This window comes from Bidens hawaiensis, unplaced genomic scaffold (assembly GCF_021521415.1).
Source record: "Bidens hawaiensis isolate Kalapana, Puna unplaced genomic scaffold, B.hawaiensis_p1.1 tig00005195_1, whole genome shotgun sequence".
Lineage (NCBI taxonomy): Eukaryota > Viridiplantae > Streptophyta > Magnoliopsida > Asterales > Asteraceae > Bidens > Bidens hawaiensis.
Genome location: NW_027491335.1, coordinates 1,522,962 through 1,545,400, shown reverse-complemented (window position 1 = coordinate 1,545,400; position 22,439 = coordinate 1,522,962). Strand labels below are relative to the sequence as shown.

Genomic DNA, 22,439 nt, shown 5'->3' with positions numbered 1-22,439 from the left:
ATAAAGGATCCGAATTTGAAAATGATCATGGGCCCTAAGCCCAGCTAGTGCTTATGCTCATCTAATGATCAATATGACAAAATCCTTTAGCCCATAATCAAAACACAACTTGGCCCAATTCAATGTAAAATTTCGTTTAATGTATGTGTGTAACTCAATTATTTTTACATATTTTTTATTTTCTTTTTAAAAATCATTAGTAAATGTAAAACTTTTATCCATCTATGGCTATAAGATGTACATACATAATTAAGAATTTGTTATCATGTAGATGTCACTCTCACACCGTTAATTGTTCTACCTTATTGGTATGATCATCATAGTTTTCACATCCTTAATTAAAAGTGATTTTAATGTAATTATGTTTTCTTCTACCTTATTGGTATGATCGAATGGCTAGCAGTGCGCGTAGGAAGTCATCAAGTTTCCAAAACTCAAAAGGTAGATTATAGAATGATACGTCATACGTGGACTGTCACTAACATGAATTGATGGATCCCATCAACAATTTTTAATTGAAGGTGTCTAACTTTCACTAACCAAAATATTGTATATATAAAGCCATAGATATAAAGAAAAAAAGCATCTTGTAACTCTAGGATATGTATGATTCTTGTATTCTTTTCTTTTCCTTTTTTTTTTGAGAGATTTATTAATATTTTAAATTGTTCTATATTTTATAATATTTTAGTAACATGTTGAAAGTTTTAAAGTGTATGAATGAAGTCTTAACAAGGAAGTGGTGAAAGTTGTCCCACATCGGATTGGAAACAAAATAAAGAGTGATATATAAGGTAGAGCCTTTACCATTCATACGAATATTTATGACATGTTTAATATTTCATGTGGTATGTCACCACTGTCCATTTCATTCTAGGCACTCAACGTGTTACTCGTTTTCAAACAGCTTTTGGTTTCTAGTTTAAACGACTTACTTCCCCACTTCACACCACGCCACTTTCAAACAGCTTTTGGTTTCTAAACGTGTTACTCGTTTTCAAACAGCTTTTGGTTTCTAGTTTAAACGACTTACTTCCCCACTTCACACCACGCCACTTTCAAACAGCTTTTGGTTTCTAAACGTGTTACTCGTTTTCAAACAGCTTTTGGTTTCTAGTTTAAACGACTTGCTTCCCCACTTCACACCACGCCACTTTCAAACAGCTTTTGGTTTCTAAACGTGTTACTCGTTTTCAAACAGCTTTTGGTTTCTAGTTTAAACGACTTGCTTCCCCACTTCACACCACGCCACTTTCAAACAGCTTTTGGTTTCTAAACGTGTTACTCGTTTTCAAACAGCTTTTGGTTTCTAGTTTAAACGACTTACTTCCCCACTTCACACCACGCCACTTTCATCACATCCTCTTCCACATGACTGGAATGTCGCTTGTATCAATATTAAGTTTTCTATCCCTCATTCTTTCGATCATGAGTCCCGCATCCTCTCAATCCGACCCACGTCGAATCCTTCTCAAATTCAAAACAAATTTATTAAGTTCAAACACCCAACTTCTTACAACATGGAACGCAAACAACCCCGTATGCAACTTCACTGGAATCACCTGCGACAACAACACCGTCATAGGAATCAACCTTTCAGAACAACAACTCGTTGGAACTCTTGACTTTGATTCCATTTGTTCCCTAGAATCACTCCAAAATTTTTCTATCGTAGGCAACCTTTTGCATGGTACCATCAGTTCTAACATATCACACTGCACAAACCTTCAAGAGCTTGATCTCGAAAACAACTCTTTCACAGGAAAGTTTCCAGATATATCGTTGTTAACTCATCTACACCATCTAAACTTACGCCTCAATCGTTTTTCCGGCCAATTTCCATGGAAATCACTTACAAAACTTACTAACCTCACGAACTTGGAATTATCAGACAACCCTTTTGAGAAAACCCAATTTCCCTTGGAGATTTTAACCCTTAGGAAGTTGCAACTTCTTGATCTTTCGAAATGCAATATCCAGGGGACAATTCCTGAAGAAATCAGAAAGCTCGAGTCGTTACAAGACCTCGAGTTTTCCTGCAATTACCTGGTTGGAGAAATCCCAATGGGGATTACGAAGCTAGAGAATCTTCTGTTTCTCGACCTTTACGATAATCGCCTCACCGGGATTCTTCCTATAGGGTTCGGAAATCTGGTTTTTCTTCGGGAGCTTGATGTTTCTAATAACAGTCTTGAAGGTGATATTTCTGAGTTAAAAAGTATGAGTCATATGGAGATCTTACTACTGTATGAGAATAAGTTTTCAGGTGAAGTTCCGGTGGAGTTTGGCGAATTCCGGTTTCTACAAGAGTTTTCAATCTACCGTAACAAGTTTACTGGAGAGTTACCAGAAAAGATAGGGTTGTTTTCGGATTTTCTTTACATTGATGCATCGGAAAATTTCTTGACGGGTTTAGTTCCACCATATATGTGCAAAAATGGGAAATTTACTGATCTTTTGTTGCTTCAAAACAATTTCACCGGTGGGTTTCCAGAGACTTATGCGACTTGTTCGTCATTGACACGATTAAGAGTCAGCAACAACTCACTTTCTCGTAGAATCCCAGACGGTATTTGGAGTTTGCCTCATTTAGAAATGATCGATCTTGCCATGAACCAGTTCGAGGGTGAAGTCACACCGAATATTGGTGAAGCTAATTCATTAGCACAACTTTATTTATACAACAATCTTTTTTCTGGTGAGTTACCAGAGGAAATATCAAAAGTGTCATCTTTGGTGGAAATCGAGTTGATGTATAATCAGTTCTCCGGTAGGATTCCGGCAAGAATTGGGGACTTGAAGAACCTCAACAGTCTTCATTTGGAAGGTAATTTGTTTTCCGGTAGTATCCTAGTGTCTCTTGGTTCATGTGTTTCTCTTGACGATATAAACCTCGCGGGAAATTCCCTTTCAGGGAACATTCCAACCACTCTTGGTTCCTTAACGGATTTGAACTCCTTAAATTTGTCCGGTAACAAACTGACCGGTGTAATTCCGGCGAGTTTGTCATCGCCGAAGCTAAGCCTTATTGATTTGTCAAATAATATGTTGACTGGGCGGGTGCCGGAGTCTTTACTAGCAGAGGCATACGATGATACTTTTCGCGGGAATCCAGGGTTATGCGCGGATAAGAAGAGTAAAAGTCTCCGACAATGTTCTGTGGATTCTAGACGCTCCAACAAGTTAGGGATTGCAAGGTATTTCTTCATCGCTGGTGCGCTCGTCTTGGTATTGGTTTTGGTTTTGGTGATGTTTGTAGCGTACTTTCTCATCGTGAAGTCGAGGGCGAACGATTGTAACAATATAACGGTGAATGAGTTTCATGGCATTAGTTTTGATAAAGGCGAGATACTCGGATCTCTCAAACCCAACAATTTGATCGGAAAAGGTGGTTCGGGAAAAGTGTATAAAGTCGAGTTGAGGTGTGGAATGAAGTTGGCCGTGAAACATCTATGGAAGTCTGGAAGAGACTCCGATGAGCGTAGAAGTTACTCGAGTAGTGCAAAAATAATCCCAAAACAGAAAAGCCGGTGGCCAGAGTTTGATGCCGAGGTGGCCACTTTGAGCTCGATTCAACATGCAAATGTGGTGAAGTTGTATTGTAGCATTGCACATGACAATTCGAAACTACTTGTTTACGAGTACATGCCTAATGGTAGTTTATGGGATCAGTTACATACATATCAATCAAATGAAATGCATTGGAATGTTCGATACAAAATTGCGGTGGGGGCTGCAAAGGGATTAAAGTATCTGCGTCACGGATGTGATCGACCCGTGATACACCGAGACGTGAAATCAAGTAATATTTTGTTGGACGAGGAAATGAAGCCGAAAATAGCTGACTTCGGGCTTGCAAAGACTATGCAAACAAATAAGGTCACAACTTCATCACACGTTATAGCAGGAACATATGGTTACATCGCTCCTGGTAAGTCTTTACCACTCGGATTTATTTTTCTTGAAAACATTAATGATTATTGTCATTTTAATTTGTAGAATATGGAAACACTTTTAATGTTACTGAGAAAAGTGACATTTATAGCTTTGGTGTTGTACTGATAGAACTGGTAACCCGGAGAAAGCCAATAGAACCCGAGTTTGGGGAAAATAAAGATATAGTATGTTGGGTTCATGACGAAATGAGGATTAAGAACAATGTGATTGGGTTGGTTGACCCAAATATTTCAAATGAGTCAAAGAGAGACGCAATGAAGGTGTTGACCATTGCAATACGTTGCACCATGCAACTACCTGCAAAAAGACCATCAATGAGGGTAGTCGTGCAAATGTTGGAGCATATCGAGTCTCGTTCACCTATCGCTATAGTCATCGACAATATTACCACGGACTAAAATTTGTATACCTGAAACATGGGTTTAAGTAAAGGAGAATTTCTTAAAATTAACATATAATAGCAAAGTTCCTAAAAATAATATGGACTTTTCTACTCCCTCAAAATAAAAATGTAATTTCAGTATGAATCTTCTTAGTTCAAGTGCTTTGTTACCAGAGTTATGCAATTCTTCACAAGATATATAGAAGAGTAATTAATATCACAAGGGATTTGCATTTATGATTATATAACCTTTATAAACCGAGAATGATAATAAAAGCATTCGTTTATATTTGATTCAAACCATATAAAAACACTATAAATCAAAATTACTAAAAGGTGTATAAACAACAGGCACCTTTGACATTGTTGTGTTTCCGGTAACAACACTCGGTGCAATGGTGTGTTCTACAGGTACAGGATTAACCTGTAAAACCTTCTCAGGTACAAACTTGTCACCATCAACCTTAGCCAACACCTCAAAATGCATCTTAACAGTTTCAGGCTTCGTTCGCCACTCGGGCAGCTGCCCGAATTCAGAGATATCCCCCGTCAGCTTCCTCTCAACCTTAAATCCCATCTTAACAAACGTATGCGCCGACACATCCGCTTTCAATAACTTAAAAGACCCCTTCTTACTTGCTTTTGAACCCAAAACAGAACCAAGCAACTTTTCTAAACCGAGTAAGTTTGAGTGGGACCCGTTGACCGATGTAACGGGCCAGAACGTGGTGAAACGGTCTGGGGTGAGGAGGGTTGGGGCTTCTCCTTGAAGATCAATAGTCGAGAGTGCGGTTTTCGAAACCGAGGATAACTGAACGAGACCCGGAGCAAGGCGTTTGAGTTTGAGCTTGTTTTTGGAAGCGGGTGATGATGGGGTCGGGGATGTGAGAGATGTGGGGCCCACGATACGAAGTGAGAGAAGTTGAGTTTGAGTGGTGGAAGCGTGTCTGAGACGTTCGGCTAGGGTTAAAAGACCGGACGCGAACCCGTTTTGAGACTTGTTTAAAGGAAGCGGAAACTCTACTGGGTGGCGTAGGCTGACTGACCTCGCACCCTTGACGGTTACAACCGCTCCTTCTGATAATATTACTTTCCTTAACTCACCAGCATCAACATCATGCTGCATGTCATTAATAACAAAATTAAATATTTTAATCATTAAGAACAAATACTAACAAAAGATAATGAACTTACAGGTAAAGAAAGTCTCATATCTTTGCCATCTTGAATCCAAAGTTCCATGGGGCCTGCGAGCTGAAACGGAGCCAAAACAGGTAACCTTTCGGTTGCGGCTTTCTTCTTAACGAGCGCATTATCGTCACCTGTGATTCTTGCTTGATCCTCTACTTGAAAAATAGGTAAATCCACATATTCCCATTTATGCACATCTTCCAAAAGCTTAAATGGAAGAACTTTATCATCAATTTCTACATCAAACTCGTAAGCCACTGATCGACCCACTAACGCGTCTTTTGAATCAAAACCAGATACTTTAAGCTCATCCGATTGAAGCCCTAATCCTTTAACAATAGCTTCCTTCAAATCCTATAAACAGGTTTAAAACTTAAAAGCATTAAAAACCCTAACAACTTCTGATGCACGAAAGATACTCAATCCTGATCATAATACCACTGACACAAAGCTAATGTTTGGAGGAACGTGCTCAAAGTTATTACTTTGGCCTTAATAATCAGTGTCAAAAGACTCATATAATCATTTAAAGCTAGGCAATCTCAAAATCTTAATGTTCTTATAATCAAGATTGCAAAAGTTGCCATGCAGACCGCAAACCTAGGCGACCGACTTGGGAGCTGTGAGTACTCGGACATGATAAATATAAAGAAAATCAATATTTGGATATTATATGTAGGGGTATGGTACTAAACCCGGTTTTACGACCCTAAATTTATTATGTTTGGCTTATTTTATTATATGGACTAATACAATGTTATTGGGCCGAGGGGGTTTTGTGGAGGTAACCCTAACTGGGCTAGGCCCATTAGGGTACCATGATGGTGGCCATGAGACTCTCTATATAAGGAGGTCTCCACCTCCTTATTAAGGGGTCATGCTCAATAAGAGCCACCACCACTTTTTTGTGTCTGTAAACAAGAGATCTTTGAGATTTCTTAGCAGTCACCTCCACACCCCCGAAAAACCATTGCAGGTCTCAAGCAACCGGAGAAGAAGATCAAGACGTGGTTCGTTCATCTCGAAAATCCGTGGAAACATCGTCATGGATCAGGTCAGATTCATTTCATGCTTCGACATTGGCGCCATCCGTGGGACGGCAACGAACTACCCTTCGATCTCCCTCTCGGTTGTCAGATCTCTCCCAGGAAAAACCCAGATCTGGAAGTTTACAGAAAAAGGCTTCAAGGCTTATTCTATTAAAGCTCAAAAAGATCCATAGATCTAAAGGAGGCTTCCAGATCTGTGCAAAAAGAAACGGCCTGATTCGAATGATCAAGTCTCCGGATCTGTGATGGTTTTAAATCTGCTCCGAGCTTCAGATCTATCTAGAGCTGATTTACAGATCGAGATCTAGATTACAGACCTGGATTTTAGGTTTAAAATTGCAGATCTAACTCTTAAATTGCAGATCCAAAAATTACCAGACTTCCGCCGCCATGTACGCGCGCCCGCGGATTCTCACTCCGCAGCCGTGCATGTGCCGCCGCGGAAACCACCATGTGGGTTTTGCGCAAGAGACCTCCGCCACGCATGCGCTCTCGCGAGTCACCACTCCATCGCCGTGCATGCGCGCATCAGGCCTCGCGCCAAACTTAAAGGTTGGGAATCCTCATAATATCCCATACGGCTACGCGCCAAACTTAAAGGTTGGGAATCCTCATAATATCCCATATGGCTACGCGCCACACTTAAAGGTTGGGAATCCTCATAATATCCCATATGGCTACACGCCATGCTTAAAGGTTGGGAATCCTCATAATATCCCATACGGCTACGCGCCAAACTTAAAGGTTGGGAATCCTCATAATATCCCATACGGCTACGCGCCAAATTTAAAGGTTGGGAATCCTCATAATATCCCATATGGCTACACGCCATGCTTAAAGGTTGGGCTACGCGCCACACTTAAAGGTTAGGAATCCTCATAATATCCCATATGGCTACACGCCATGCTTAAAGGTTGGGAATCCTCATAATATCCCATATGGCTACGCGCCAAACTTAAAGGTTGGGAATCCTCATAATATCCCATATGGCTACGCGCCAAACTTAAAGGTTGGGAATCCTCATAATATCCCATACGGCTACGCGCCAAACTTAAAGGTTGGGAATCCTCATAATATCCATGCTTAAAGGTTGGGAATCCTCATAATATCCCATATGGCTACGCGCCAACCTTAAAGGTTGGGAATCCTCATAATATCCCATATGGCTACGCGCCAAACTTAAAGGTTGGGAATCCTCATAATATCCCATATGGCTACGCGCCAAACTTAAAGGTTGGGAATCCTCATAATATCCCATATGGCTACGCGCCATGCTTAAAGGTTGGGAATCCTCATAATATCCCATATGGCTACACGCCATGCTTAAAGGTTGGGAATCCTCATAATATCCCATATGGCTACATGCCATACTTAAAGGTTGGGAATCCTCATAATATCCCATATGGCTACGCGCCATACTTAAAGGTTGGGAATCCTCATAAACCCATCAGGCCAAGCGCCAAACTTAAAGGTTGGGAATCCTCATAAACCCATACGGCTTCGCGCCGAATACAAGACCGAACGCGGCTCCACTCCGTTCAACATGCACACCACCATGATGCTTGAGCGCAGTCGCATATCACATGCTCATGCACCGCATATGCTCACGCATCACATATGCTCACGCATATTACATATGCTTGCGCATCACATGCTCACATATCACAAAGTCTACGCGCACGCGCATGCAACATCTGCGCACGCGCATGCAACATCTGCGCGCGGCGCGGGGCATAAAGTCTACGCGCACGCGCATGCAACATCTGCGCGTGGCGCATAGCACAAAGCCAGAGCCTATGCGCACGCGCATGCAACATCTGCGCGCATCGCATGACGCACAGTCTACGCGCACGCGCAAGCTTCATTATTATTATAGCTCGTAAGCCGCAACTCGCGCAAGCTTCATTATTATTATAGCTCGTAAGTCGCCATGCGCGCAGGCTTCATTATTATTATAGCTCGTAAGCCGCAACTCGCGCAAGCTTCATTATTATTATAGCTCGTAAGTCGCCTCACGCGCAAGCTTTATTATTCTCATAGCTCATAAGTCGCCTCGCGCGCAAGCTTTATTATTCTTATAGCTCGTAAGTCGCCTCACGCGCAAGCTTTATTATTCTTATAGCTCGTAAGTCGCCTCACGCGCAAGCTTCATTATTATTATAGCTCGTAAGCCGCAACTCGCGCAAGCTTCATCATTATTATAGCTCGTAAGCCGCAACTCGCGCAAACTTCATTATTATTATAGCTCGTAAGTCGCCATGCGCGCAGACTTCATTATTATTATAGCTCGTAAGCCGCAACTCGCGCAAGCTTCATTATTATTATAGCTCGTAAGTCGCCTCACGCGCAAGCTTTATTATTCTCATAGCTCATAAGTCGCCTCGCGCGCAAGCTTTATTATTCTTATAGCTCGTAAGTCGCCTCACGCGCAAGCTTTATTATTCTTATAGCTCGTAAGTCGCCTCACGCGCAAGCTTCATTATTATTATAGCTCGTAAGCCGCAACTCGCGCAAGCTTCATTATTATTATAGCTCGTAAGTCGCCTCACGCGCAAGCTTTATTATTCTCATAGCTCGTAAGTCGCCTCACGCGCAAGCTTTATTATTCTCATAGCTCATAAGTCGCCTCGCGCGCAAGCTTTATTATTCTTATAGCTCGTAAGTCGCCTCACGCGCAAGCTTCATTATTATTATAGCTCGTAAGCCGCAACTCGCGCAAGCTTCATCATTATTATAGCTCGTAAGCCGCAACTCGCGCAAGCTTCATTATTATTATAGCTCGTAAGCCGCAACTCGCGCAAGCTCCATTATTATTCTTATAGCTCATAAGTCGCCTCGCGCGCAAGCTTTATTATTCTTATAGCTCGTAAGTCGCCTCGCGCGCAAGCTTCATTATTCTTATAGCTCGTAAGTCGCCTCACGCGCAGGCTTTATTATTCTTATAGCTCATAAGTCGCCTCGCGCGCAAGCTTTATTGTTCTTGTAGATCCGTAAGTCGCCTCGCGCGCAGGCTTTATTATTCTCCTAGATCCGTAAGTCGCCTCGCGCGCAGGCTTTATTATTCTCATAGATCCGTAAGTCGCCTCGCGCGCAGGCTTTATTATTCTCATAACTCGTAAGCCGCCTCGCGCGCAAGTTATGTTACATTATTACCGAGATGCGCGCTCCATCTTTTATCAGGCCTCGCGCCACTATGATGCGTGCTATATCTTATTTATGCCAGGGCACCATCATTATCATAAGGACCGCAACATGTCACCATCATGCGGAAAACCTCCCAAAACTCAAAGACAATAAAGACAAGGCCGAAGAAAAGGGGAAAAAACCGCCTCATGGCCTAACACACCTCATAGGGTCGTAAAACCGGGTTTAGTACCATACCCCTACATTATACATATGTTAAAATAAGCATAATTCATGTAAAAAGGTACCCTAGCTGAGTTTTGACCGCCTAGCCCGACTTTTGACCGACTTTAGAGAATCCTAGCCCGACTTTTGATCACCTCCGAGTAATCTAGGCAGGCAGACTTGAAGAAAGTCTCCAAGGTAGGGGTTCGAGGACCAACTAGTCGGCCTTGGAATCCAACTTTATTAAATTTGTTACATAATTCACCTAATTTGATTAGTTAGCTTAATGTAACAGAATACTAAAATTAAGAGTTTCAATTCAAGTCCAAATTTTGATCATCTAATTTGATAATTATTATTACTCATTAATTTTTCTAGGGTTTCATATGCTTTCTAATAAAAAGTCAAATAACTGAACATCAACATCTAATTGATCGGATCCGAATTAAAATTGAGAATGAAATGAAGCATCTATATATACGAATTACATCTGATCCAATTGGATTTGGGTTTACTCACCGCGATGGCTTTAGGATGGTGTGGATTGACGTTAGCCGTGGAGATGAGAGCATTTGAGCCCAGCAGCAGAAATTGAAGTATTAAAATAGCAAATAAATAAACATAATTAGAAACCTTAACCGCCATTGATTTGATGGGATGATCCAATTGGATGATGCTGATGATTGATTGATATAAGAATGAATTGGTGAATTAATTGATTTGAAATTTGAGATGTTTTTAGTGATTGATAGATAATATGGATGGAGGAGGAGGTAAGGTAATAAACGGGAGGATGGTTCTAGACAACAGGGGAACTAACGGTGGATGGATGACGTGGAATTCTGATTTTATTGGTACACGTGGATGAAACATGATGATGATGTTCTGTTGTTAACTTGGTCTAATCCTCCGTGTCAAGAGGGTTCAGTTTAGTCAATTGGTCGGACACGTCCCATCTCTCTTTTATAATATAATTCGGTTTATTTGTTCTCACCTTCTTTTTCTTTTATATTTTTTTCATTTGTCGCTCAAATAACTAACTTAAGTGATAACTTCTAAATCAAGTACTACCTGCACTTGAGTTGAAAAAGGTAAACAAGTTTAATTAGTACTTGAACCCAAGACAAAGCGTGCCAAGCCATGCTGGCTCGGGTTTTTATAAACAAGCTAAGCACAAGTTTAAAATTTCAAGGCTCGTTTATTACTTATGAAGTTTGCTTATATATATATATATATATGAGTTTCTATTTTAAGGGTCCATCTTTAATTGTCACACATGGAATTCCAAATTTACGAACCAGACCTGTAATGAATTCTAGAATAAATAATTTATCACTTTATTGTCTTTATATTCGTTTGTGTTTAATAGTATATAGTTTTTTAGTTATATATTTTAGAGTTAAGTGCTATTATAGTACTTGTGGTTTGTTTAATTACGTAACTTTAGTACCGTTTTCAAATTTATTGCAAATGGCTACTTCACGTTTCTAAAACTTGCCATTTTAGTACTTTTTTCTAACCCCGTCTATTTTTATTCGTTAAGTCAGGGGTAAATGTAACACCCCGACCAAAGGCGGATTATACATCGGGGCGCCACATATTGTTTCATTTCTCGTGACACTATTGGGTGTCAATATTTAATAAATACATTCATTCGCGCACGCGCAAAGCAAACACAAATATAAATCAACATAAATCAATATATTATAAATCATAATATCCGAACAGCAATAACTTGTCTTGATACATTTTAATCTAGGTCAAAAATAAAGAAAACTTCCTACGTGTCCACAAGCTCCAAAACAGCTACTGCAAACCTGAACATGTGTTAAAATAAACGTCAAACACTTGCGTGTTGGTGAGAAATCAAGTTTAATACAATACATAGATAACAATAAATCTGCGCGCAACACGTGTATGTCTGGTGTTTAACAAGGGTGCAATCAGATTGTGATCAAGCCTAGATAGATCATAGCTCATAGTTCATAGTTCAATCCGTGCTCCCAATTGAGCACAAAAACGAGAAAACATCTGTGCAAGTGTAAACAAAGAAAACCGTAAACGATAGGTCTCCCGTGTTCATCTAATGGATCCATGAAAACTGCGGAATAGGCCGAACAAAGCGGTTAATGATACACACATACAAATAAACAGCCAAGTAAACGTCCTCAACACATGGGATACCGCGCGACTAAAGCTCATAAACAAGTTTAAGACTAAGTTTGTATGAACACATGAACATCCCAAAACATTAAAAGCAAAAAGGGATTAGGTACGAGATTACTCACTTGATAAACGATGCGGTGTAAGATAAAGCAAGAACCAACTTTAAACAAGCACAAGTTAACCTATAAATAAGATTATTGTTTTAACGATCGGTTTTAAGTCTTGATTATAAGTTAGCATAATTAATAAGTTAATTATTATATATATATATTACCGGAAAAGCAGGGCAGAACAGGGAGGAAGACGGAGGCAAGAGAGGAGGGAGGCGGCTGAAGAACAACGGCAGAGAGCAAAAAGGGAGGAAGAGAATAAGTGTAGTGTGAAGTGTTAAGAAAATAGTACTATATATAGGCAAACCCTAGGGGACACAAACCCTAGAAAAGATCTCCAAAAGTAAAAGAAAAGATATCAACAGTAAAAAGTTCTGAAAAGTAAAGATATCAAAAGATATGGTAGCAGGGAAAAAGAGAAAAAGGCTGACAGGATTCAGAAAAAGGCAAGGGAGAGGACAGATAAAGTACTGGTCAAGCATGGCAAAAGCAGATCTCAAAAGATTATGTCAGTCACTTTTTCTGCCAACCAATGGGGTTGGTGCGCATGCTGCGCCAAAAGTGGCTTTTCAGACATAAAGCAGATTAGGTCAACAACACAAAAGATAAGACAACACAAAAGCAAACGGCTAGATTAAACAGAAGAAAACTCAAAGGGTTTAGCGCGAGAAGGCTAAGGCGCGCCGCGGGAAGAATCACATTTCTTAGCGCGCCGCGGGAGGAACTACAATTCCTAGCGCGCCGCGGGAAGAACTATAATTCTTCGCGCGTCGAGGGATGAACTACGATTCTTAGCGCGCTGCGAGAAGAACTACAAATCCTTAGCGCGTCGCGGGAAGAACTACCGTTCTTAGCGCGCTGCGAGAAGAATTACAATTCTTAGCGCGCTGCGAGAAGAGTTCGTCTCGCGAATCGCTGTACAGGTGGTCTTCACGCAGGATTCCTTGTAAGGGAGTCTGGCGCGTGGAGCTGCGCAGACAACCTTAGGCGGGAAGGAACAAAGGACAAGCAAAGAGTTAGAAGAAAAAGAGGGAATCAAGGCGTAAGGGCGGGACGGCGACAAGAGGGAAAAGAAGGCGGAAAGAGAGAAGGAGAGGGACGGGACGGCGGAGAGGAAGAGGCGGGAAGGAAAAGTATATTATTTTTATTAAAAGTAAAATATAAGTATAAATAAATATTAAATCATAAAAGAAAGAGATCGGATCAGAGAAACGGGTACCTGGGTCGGGTCGGATCGGGGCAGATGTTACAGTCTCCCCTACTTTAAGAAATTTCGTCCCGAAATTTATCTCGAAGTAGGTTGTGCAGAGAACAGGTGCGGGTACTTGATCTTCATTTGATCTTCCCTTTCCCATGTAAACTCGGCTCCGCGCTTGGACTCCCAGCGAACTTTCACGATAGGGATACGACTGCGCTTGGTTTGCTTAACCTCGCGATCCATAATCTCAACAGGCTTCTCAACGAAATGCATAGTTTCATCAACTTGAACTTCATCAAGTGGAATGTGAAGGTTCTCGTCAGCTAAACACTTCTTGAGATTGGATACATGGAACGTTGGATGCACATTACTGAGCGCGGGCGGCAGGTCAAGTCTGTAGGCAACTTTTCCCACACGCGCGAGAATCTTAAATGGACCAACATAACGAGGAGCAAGCTTACCTTTCTTCCCAAAGCGGACAACACCTTTCCAAGGCGACACTTTGAGGAGAACAAGATCACCAACTTGAAATTCGAGAGGCTTTCGCCTACGATCTGCGTAACTCTTCTGTCGGCTTCTGGCAGTCAGCAGATGATCACGGATCTTGGCGATTTTATCGGTTGTCTCTTGAACAAGTTCGGGTCCTGTGATTTGAGCTTCTCCCACTTCGTTCCAACAAATCGGGGAGCGGCACTTACGACCGTAAAGTGCTTCAAATGGGGCCATACCAATACTGGAATGATAGCTGTTATTATAAGAGAACTCAATCAAAGGCAGGTGTGAATCCCAATTACCTCCAAAATCAAGAACACAAGATCGGAGCATATCCTCAAGAGTTTGAATAGTTCGCTCAGACTGACCGTCAGTCTGAGGATGATATGCCGTACTCATGTCCAAGCGAGTTCCTAGCGCAGATTGGAGAGATTTCCAAAAGCGAGATATAAAACGGCCATCGCGATCGGATATGATGCTCAAAGGAGTACCATGGCGGCAGACAATTTCCTTGACATAAAGCTGCGCGAGTTGCTCAACACGGTAGTTTTCACGAATGGGCAGAAAGTGAGCAGACTTAGTCAATCGATCCACTATTACCCAAATGCTATCATGTTTGCTTGCTGTCAAAGGTAACTTGGTAATAAAGTCCATCGCTATACCTTCCCATTTCCACGTAGGAATTTCTGGTTGTTCGAGCAAACCAGATGGGCGTTGGTGTTCAGCTTTTACTTTAGAACAGGTCAGGCATTTAGCTACGAACACAGCAGTATCCTTTTTCATACCGGGCCACCAATAAGTTATGCGCAAATCCTTGTACATCTTATCAGCGCCAGGATGAATAGAATACCGAGATTTGTGCGCCTCACTCAGGATATCAGCGCGAAGATTCTCATCAAAGGGAATCCAGATGCGATTAAGATAACAGAGAATTCCACTCAGATTAGGGACAAAGTGCGCTTCCGCGCCACACGCTAACTCGGCGCGAAGGTTACCATTACTGATGGATGCGCGCTGCGCGTCACGAATACGCGATTCAAGGTTGCTTTGAATCGGCGCGAAGTGAAGCTGCGTGCGCGGCAAAATACAGTTAAGCTGGCAGGGTTTTCGGCTGAGCGCATCGGCTACCACATTAGCCTTACCAGGATGATACCGGATCTCACAATCGTAATCGCTGATGAGTTCGTTCCATCGGCGTTGTCTCATGTTAAGTTCCTTCTGATCAAAGATATGCTGAAGGCTTTTATGGTCAGTGTAGAGGATACACTTAGTACCATAAAGGTAGTGTCTCCAGATCTTCAAGGCAAATACAACTGCACCAAGTTCGAGGTCGTGAGTTGTATAATTCTTTTCATGAACCTTAAGTTGCCTTGATGCGTAAGCGATAACCTTGCCTCGTTGCATAAGAACACAACCGAGACCTTGGTTGGATGCATCGCAATACACGACAAAATCATCATTACCCTCAGGTAGCGCAAGAACAGGAGCTTCACTCAACAAACGCTTGAGCGTTAGAAAGGCTTCTTCTTGCTTCGAGCCCCAAATATATGGTTTACCTTTGTGCGTTAGAGCTGTTAAAGGCAAAGCGATCTTCGAGAAGTTCGAAATGAAGCGCCGGTAATAACCAGCTAAGCCCAGAAAGGAACGGATCTCGGAAGGAGAGGATGGCGTAAACCAGTTCTTGATTGCTTCAATCTTGGATGGGTCGACATGAATACCCATCTTGTTTACAACATGACCAAGAAACTGTACTTCATCAGACCAAAATTCACACTTGGAAAGCTTAGCATAGAGTTGTTCAGCTCTAAGCTTTTGCAATACCAATCGGAGATGTTGCTCGTGCTCGGCCTTGGTCTTAGAATAAACCAGAACATCATCGATAAACACAATCACGAATTTATCCAAGAAGGGCCTACACACCCGATTCATTAGATCCATGAAAACGGCGGGTGCATTGGTTAAACCGAAGGACATGACCAAGAATTCAAAATGGCCATAACGAGTTCGAAAAGCAGTCTTCGGAACATCTTCATCGCGGATGCGCAACTGGTGATAACCAGAGCGGAGATCAATCTTCGAGAAACAAGAGGCACCTCGGAGTTGATCAAAGAGGTCGTCAATACGCGGTAAGGGATACCGGTTTTTAATGGTGAGTTTGTTCAACTCGCGGTAATCAATACACATGCGAAACGATCCATCTTTCTTTTTAACGAACAACACCGGAGCACCCCAGGGCGAAGAGCTAGGGCGAATGAATCCTTTAGCAGTCAACTCTTGAAGTTGGCTTGCCAATTCTTGCATCTCAGCGGGCGCAAGACGGTAAGGAGATTTAGCTACGGGGGAAGCACCAGGGACAAGATCAATACGGAACTCGACTTCACGAGCGGGAGGGATACCAGGAAGATCATCAGGAAAAACTTCAGGGAAATCACGCACAACAGGGATATCGCGAAGCTTCTTCTCTTCAGCAGGTTTAACCACATGGGCTAAGAATGCAACACACTTCTTCCGCATAAGCCTTTGGGCTTCGGCGCAAGACATAAGCTTAAGACCGCGGGAGGGTTTCTCGCCGTAGATATGAAGATCACCATTTTCTCGAGGTATGCGAATCATCTTCTTGGCGCAAATAACTTCGGCGCGATTATGCGTAAGCCAGTCCATACCAATGATAACATCAAAGCTTCCAAGAGGCATGGGGATGAGGTCAATCAGAAAATCGTTTTCGTTAAGGTTAAGCGTGCAATCTTTAATCACCGAGTTAATTAAAACAGTTTCACCGTTAGCCAATTCAACTGAAAAATTCTCTTTTAAATCGTTGCGCGGTCGCGCAAGCTTCTGCTCGAAGGCGCGAGAGATAAAACTTCGATCGGCGCCAGTATCAAAAAGTACAGAAGCATAAAATCCGTTAAGCAAAAATGTACCATTCACTACGTCATTATTCGCTTGCGCTTGGTGCGCGGTTATGTTAAAAGCTCGTCCACGCGTCACTTGGTTCGAAATCTGGTTCACCGGATTCGCTTGTGTAATCTGCACTTGTAGTCTCGGGCACGCGTTCCGGAAATGACTGGGATCACCGCAGTTATAGCACGACCTGGGTCGTGGGTTTTGGTAGGTTGGTTGTGGGTTCTGCGGGTAGACTGGTGGTATTGGCGCAATTGGATTGGCGGGAGTAGAGGTGCACAAATCGGTTTTTTTGAAAAAACCGGTTCGGTTATTAACCGGACCGGTTTTTTTTATCCAGAAAAAAACCGGTTCGGTTAATAACCGGACCGGTTATTAACCGGTTTTTGTCAATGAAAACTCAAACCGGCCAAACCGGTTTGGACCGGTTTAGAAACCGGTTAGAACCGGTTATTAAACCGGTTTTTTTACAACCGGTTTTTAATAACCGGTCTAACCGGTTAACCGGTTTTTTTTTTTTTTTTTTTTTTTTTTTTTTTTTTTTTTTTTTTTTTTTTTTGCTTTAGGGTTTAGGGTTTAGGGTTTCGTTGTTAGCATTCTTTGCTTGGAAGATTAAAAACACATAACTTTCATTTATAGCTTTTACATTAAAAATACAAACATTAAATCGTTATCGCATATTCGTAACTCAAAAATACAAACATTAAAGAATGCTTAGACACGATTACATTAACAAGTTGATGTTTGTTACTCATTTTCTTCGCTACCCGATCCCGAGCTATTCCTTAGGTAATCGTCGTACGCGGCTTCTTCATCGGTCATTGGTTGAGTGTGTCCTTGATTGACCTCGTCTTCATACAAGGCCGCCTCATACTCCATTTCCCCCTCGAGTGAGCGTTGATGTTGTGCCCTATCTAAAGAGTCCAAGTAATCCTTGTAGCAAATCGACATCTCTACAGCTGGTGGAGTGAGTCGAGTCCTCCTAATCGATATAACCCTGCCAGAAACAGAAAAAGCAGACTCCGAAGCTACCGTGGAAGCTTGGACCGTTAGTAAATCTTTGGCCATGGCGGCGAGGATCGGAAACTCATCCTCCTTACCTCTCCACCAAGCCAGCATATCAAGACTTCTAAATTCATCCGGAGTCATGTGTTTCACAAAGTTGGTACCACCATACCTTCCAAGTTCACTGCTTGGGGTGTTTACCCTTTGACGTTTACCGGCGTCTTCCCAAATCATGTAGTACATCCCCATTTCAAGGTCGGTTTGGGATTGGGATTGGTCAACAGCTCTTAACGAGTCATGAATTTGGGAAGACGACCCGTGTTTTGTAAGGTAAACATCATACATGTTTGCCAAGGTGGTGTTGAAAGCATTCTTTAAAGTTTGGTTATAATGGGGGTTTTGATCGTCGTTTAACTCTAGCTCATCACAAATTTTTTCTATTAAAGCTTCAACACCACCAACATTGATGCAAGGGTTTAACGCAGCCGCACAGGTCAAAACAGCGGGTAGTTGTTGAAAATATTTTCTAAATTTTTCTTTCATTTTTGCACCCATATCAAAATAAGGTGCACCCCTACAATGAATTTCAGTCAACTTTGTGCACATGACAGCAATTTTTGGTAAAGCAATGGGGCTTGTTGGATAGTAAACCCCGGATAAACTAGTTGTGCAAGATTTAAAAATTTGAAGAACCTCCGTAACGATCTCAATCAATAACCAGTTTCTAGGATCGTACGGTGCACATTTACCCCTATTTGACAAAATTTGATGAAACGCAATTAACGATTGTTTTTGTTGGATGGCTTTCTCAAACATTTCACAAGTCGAGTTCCATCTTGTTGGACAATCCCAATTAGGCCCCAACCATTGACAGTTAGCTTCTTCACAAAATTTTTTGTATCTTGAAAATGTTGAATTGTTGCTAAAAACATCTCGTAACATTCTTTTAAAATTGTTTCTTTGCGTTTCGATCACGTTTAACCCATCTTGCACGGCCAAGTTGATAATATGTGCAATGCATCGGCTATGAAAAAACGCTCCATCACAGATAGGTTTATACTTTAATTTTAAATGGCCAACCGCGGCCGTATTGTTGGACGCGTTATCAAACGATATTGAAAAGATTTTATCTTCAATCTTGTATTGTCGAATGACTTTATCCAAGAGTTTAAAAATATTTCTACCCGTGTGCGGGTAATCAAACAATTGAAACGCAACGGTTCGTTTCATCATTTGCCACGACCGGGGGTCAACCCAATGAGCCGTCACACAAATGTATGAGTCGGGCGAACCATTAGGTACCGACCACACATCCGTTGTTAAGTTCACACCAGTTTGTAAGTTTGAAAAGTATGAAATTAGTTCGGATTTAGCGTTTTTCCATGCTTTAAGACAATCTCTTCTAAGGGTCGAACGACTTACGTGTTGGTAGCGTGGTTGAACATACTTTTGCATCATCTCCGTGAATTGAGGGTTGTCGAAGTGGTTGAAAGGAAGTGATTGTTGAATCACAAAGTTGCCAAACTGTTGACGTACCGCTTCAAGGTCGTACGTAAACACCGTTCCTTGATTCGTCATCTCCGGCTGCGAACTACTTCCGGATTCGTCCTTCAAGACCTTGCAAGAGGGCTTTTCTACATGAGCTCTTAAACTGGAGTTTGCTTCTTTGTTATAAAACTTCAAACAATGTTTGCATCTAGCTTTTTGGGTTCCGTTAGACATTTCGCATAGGTCGAAATGTTGCCAAATATCTTGGTTTCGTTTCGTGGGGATGACCCGAACGACGGTTTCTCCCGTGTTCGAGGCACCCATGTTGACCGATGAAGCAGCACTTTGGGAGGCCATGATAATCGACTACGAATTAAGAGTGGTATACTCGAGTATGAAATAAACGACTACGAAAGAAGAGCGTTTGGAGTTGTATAATCGCGTATGAAATAAACGTTTAGAGCGTTTGGAGTTGTATAATCAAGTGTGATCTAACCAATACCCAACCTAAACTATATATAGATGTTTGTGGGGGTAAAATGGTAAAAAAACAAAAAAAAAACGGCTAAAAAACGGTCAAAAAAAAAAAAAAAACGGCTATAAAGCCGTTTGGTAACGTTCGAAAACCGGTTTAACCGGTTAACCGGTTATTAAAAAACCGGTTAACCGGTTTTTTTTATAACGGTAATAAACCGGTTATTTTAAAAACCGGTTAACCGGTTTTTTAATAACCGGTTATTAAAAAAAACCGGTTATAAAAAAAACCGGTTATAAAACCGGTTTTGGCTCCAAAACGTATAACCGATACGTAAACCGGTTACGTAAACCGGTCAAACCGGTTTTTAAAAAAACCGGTTTTTAAAAAACCGGTTTCCGGTTGAACCGGCCAAACCGGTTCCGTAACCGGTTTTTTTGAACACCTCTAGGCGGGAGGGACTCTACAGTATTCGGCTGAGTGACCAACGCGGCCACATCGGTTACATTGTCGACACGGGGTCTGAGTTGGGTGGTGAAGTCTACAGGTTGGGCAAAAGGGTTGGGTTCCTGTGTAAGGTTTCTTAGGAGGCGGGGCAGGGAGTGCTGGATTGGTTAAGGCATAGTTGTGGACTACAGGAGGTGTTGGGTAGGCTGACAGTGGGTTAGGCGCGTAAACTGGAGGTTGGTAGATGGGTTGCTGGACAATGGGCGGGTTGGTAAGCGCATAGGCCTTGCGCCTGCGCTTGAGGTTGTTACGGTTTGAGGGTTCAGGTTTGGTTTCTGTTGGTTCAGGGACAGTCTTGGTGAGTTTGGTCTTCTCAGTTCCCCGCAAGAACAGGGTTCCTGTTCTGACATGGTTGTCGCTGAGCACAGCGGCCAACTCGATGGCGTCAGAGAGGGTAACTGGGTTTCTGGCCCATACAGAATCTTGAATTTCCATGGGGAGACCCCCAAGGAATTTCTCGATTGCTCGGCGTGAAGGGGTAACAAGGTGAGGGACCAGTAAGCTTAGCTCGTGGAAGCGCGTTGCGTACTCGCGCGCTTCACCGCTGTACTGCTTAAGATTCCAAAATTCCTCCTCCAGGCGCTTAACTTCGTTGGGAGGGCAGAATTCTCGCGTAAGAATTTCCTTGAATTCCTCCCAGGGCATGCTAGAAGCAGCTTCTGCGCCACGCGCATGAGCTACTCCATTCCACCATGTAAGCGCTCTGGATTCCAGGACACTGGAAGCATATAGGGTTCGTCTGTCTGAGGGGCATTGGGTATGGAGGAAAGTGTTTTCTATTTTCTCGAGCCATTGGAGCATCACGGTGGCTCCTTCAAGACCTGTGAACTTTGGAGGGTTACCCGCGTTAAAGGACTTAATGTTATAACTGGAGGTGTTGGTATTGTTTTGGCTCAAAGCTTGGGCTATTGCGGCGGCCATTTCCTGGGAACGTTGCTGTCTACGCATGCGCGAGGCTTCTCTTCTCTGAAATCGGCGAGATAGCGGAGGCATTCTATAAAAATTTTAATTTTAGTTAATATCTTGGTTTTAGCGCAAAGTATAACCTCGAAAAGCTTGGTTTCACGGAGTCAGTTACTGTCAAAAGTTAAAGTAAAATAAATGACCCTAAATGCAGACTTAATAAAGGTAACAAATTCGAATCAAGAATCGACAATTCATGTATCACCATGACTTTCCGAATTCCCAATTTAAAATATACGAGCAGACGAGTATTGGAGATTGACGATTCATGTATCACCATGACTTTTCAATCCTCAATATAAAACATACAAGAAAATGAGTATTGGAGGTTGACAATTCATGTATCACCATGACTTTTCAAGTCTCCAACCTCAGATCATAATCGTAAATGGAAATTGAAAATCAACTATTCATGTATCACCATGACTTTTCGGATTTTCAATCCCAACAAACGAATATGTAAGTAAAATCAATAAAAATCGAAATTCAACAAAAATCGAAATATCGCGAAATAAAACATAAAATCATATACTGCGCAAGCGCGAGCATATTCATAAATAACGAGTAATTAACAATAAGCGCGCAAACATGAGATTTCTCTCATGCGCGAGAAGGGACTCTTAGGTATTCTAGGCCGTTACGTCTAACCACCTATCCTAAAGTCAACGAGCTCTGATACCAATCTGTAACACCCCGACCAAAGGCGGATTATACATCGGGGCGCCACATATTGTTTCATTTCTCGTGACACTATTGGGTGTCAATATTTAATAAATACATTCATTCGCGCACGCGCAAAGCAAACACAAATATAAATCAACATAAATCAATATATTATAAATCATAATATCCGAACAGCAATAACTTGTCTTGATACATTTTAATCTAGGTCAAAAATAAAGAAAACTTCCTACGTGTCCACAAGCTCCAAAACAGCTACTGCAAACCTGAACATGTGTTAAAATAAACGTCAAACACTTGCGTGTTGGTGAGAAATCAAGTTTAATACAATACATAGATAACAATAAATCTGCGCGCAACACGTGTATGTCTGGTGTTTAACAAGGGTGCAATCAGATTGTGATCAAGCCTAGATAGATCATAGCTCATAGTTCATAGTTCAATCCGTGCTCCCAATTGAGCACAAAAACGAGAAAACATCTGTGCAAGTGTAAACAAAGAAAACCGTAAACGATAGGTCTCCCGT

General features: G+C 41.9%; 1 protein-coding gene and 1 pseudogene across 2 annotated transcripts; one reads left to right on the top strand and one right to left on the bottom strand.

Moving 5' to 3' along the window:
• Nucleotides 1-1,384: 1,384 nt before the first annotated feature.
• Nucleotides 1,385-4,355, top strand: LOC143629386 (receptor-like protein kinase 7 pseudogene; annotated as a pseudogene). Its single transcript, XR_013152939.1, has 2 exons — nucleotides 1,385-3,931; nucleotides 4,000-4,355. The product of XR_013152939.1 is annotated as a receptor-like protein kinase 7 pseudogene (transcript).
• A 195-nt stretch (nucleotides 4,356-4,550) lies between these two features.
• On the bottom strand, nucleotides 4,551-10,638 carry LOC143629492 (protein TUNICAMYCIN INDUCED 1-like). The gene is made up of 3 exons (XM_077098762.1): nucleotides 10,447-10,638; nucleotides 5,534-5,884; nucleotides 4,551-5,459 (listed from the first exon to the last, which is right to left on the bottom strand). The coding sequence occupies exons 1-3, from the start codon at nucleotides 10,570-10,572 to the stop codon at nucleotides 4,653-4,655; spliced, it is 1,284 nt and encodes a 427-aa protein (XP_076954877.1). The 5' UTR covers nucleotides 10,573-10,638; the 3' UTR covers nucleotides 4,551-4,652.
• Between the last annotated feature and the right edge of the window lie 11,801 nt (nucleotides 10,639-22,439).

Excerpts from the sequence above, each read along its gene's own strand:
- LOC143629492 (XM_077098762.1), bottom strand. The coding sequence starts at position 10,572 with ATGGCGGTTAAGGTTTCTAATTATGTTTATTTATTTGCTATTTTAATA. Across the intron at positions 5,885-10,446 it reads ACCATCCTAAAGCCATCGCG|GATTTGAAGGAAGCTATTGT; the intron begins GTGAGTAAACCC and ends ACCTGTTTATAG. Across the intron at positions 5,460-5,533 it reads ATATGAGACTTTCTTTACCT|CATGATGTTGATGCTGGTGA; the intron begins GTAAGTTCATTA and ends AATGACATGCAG.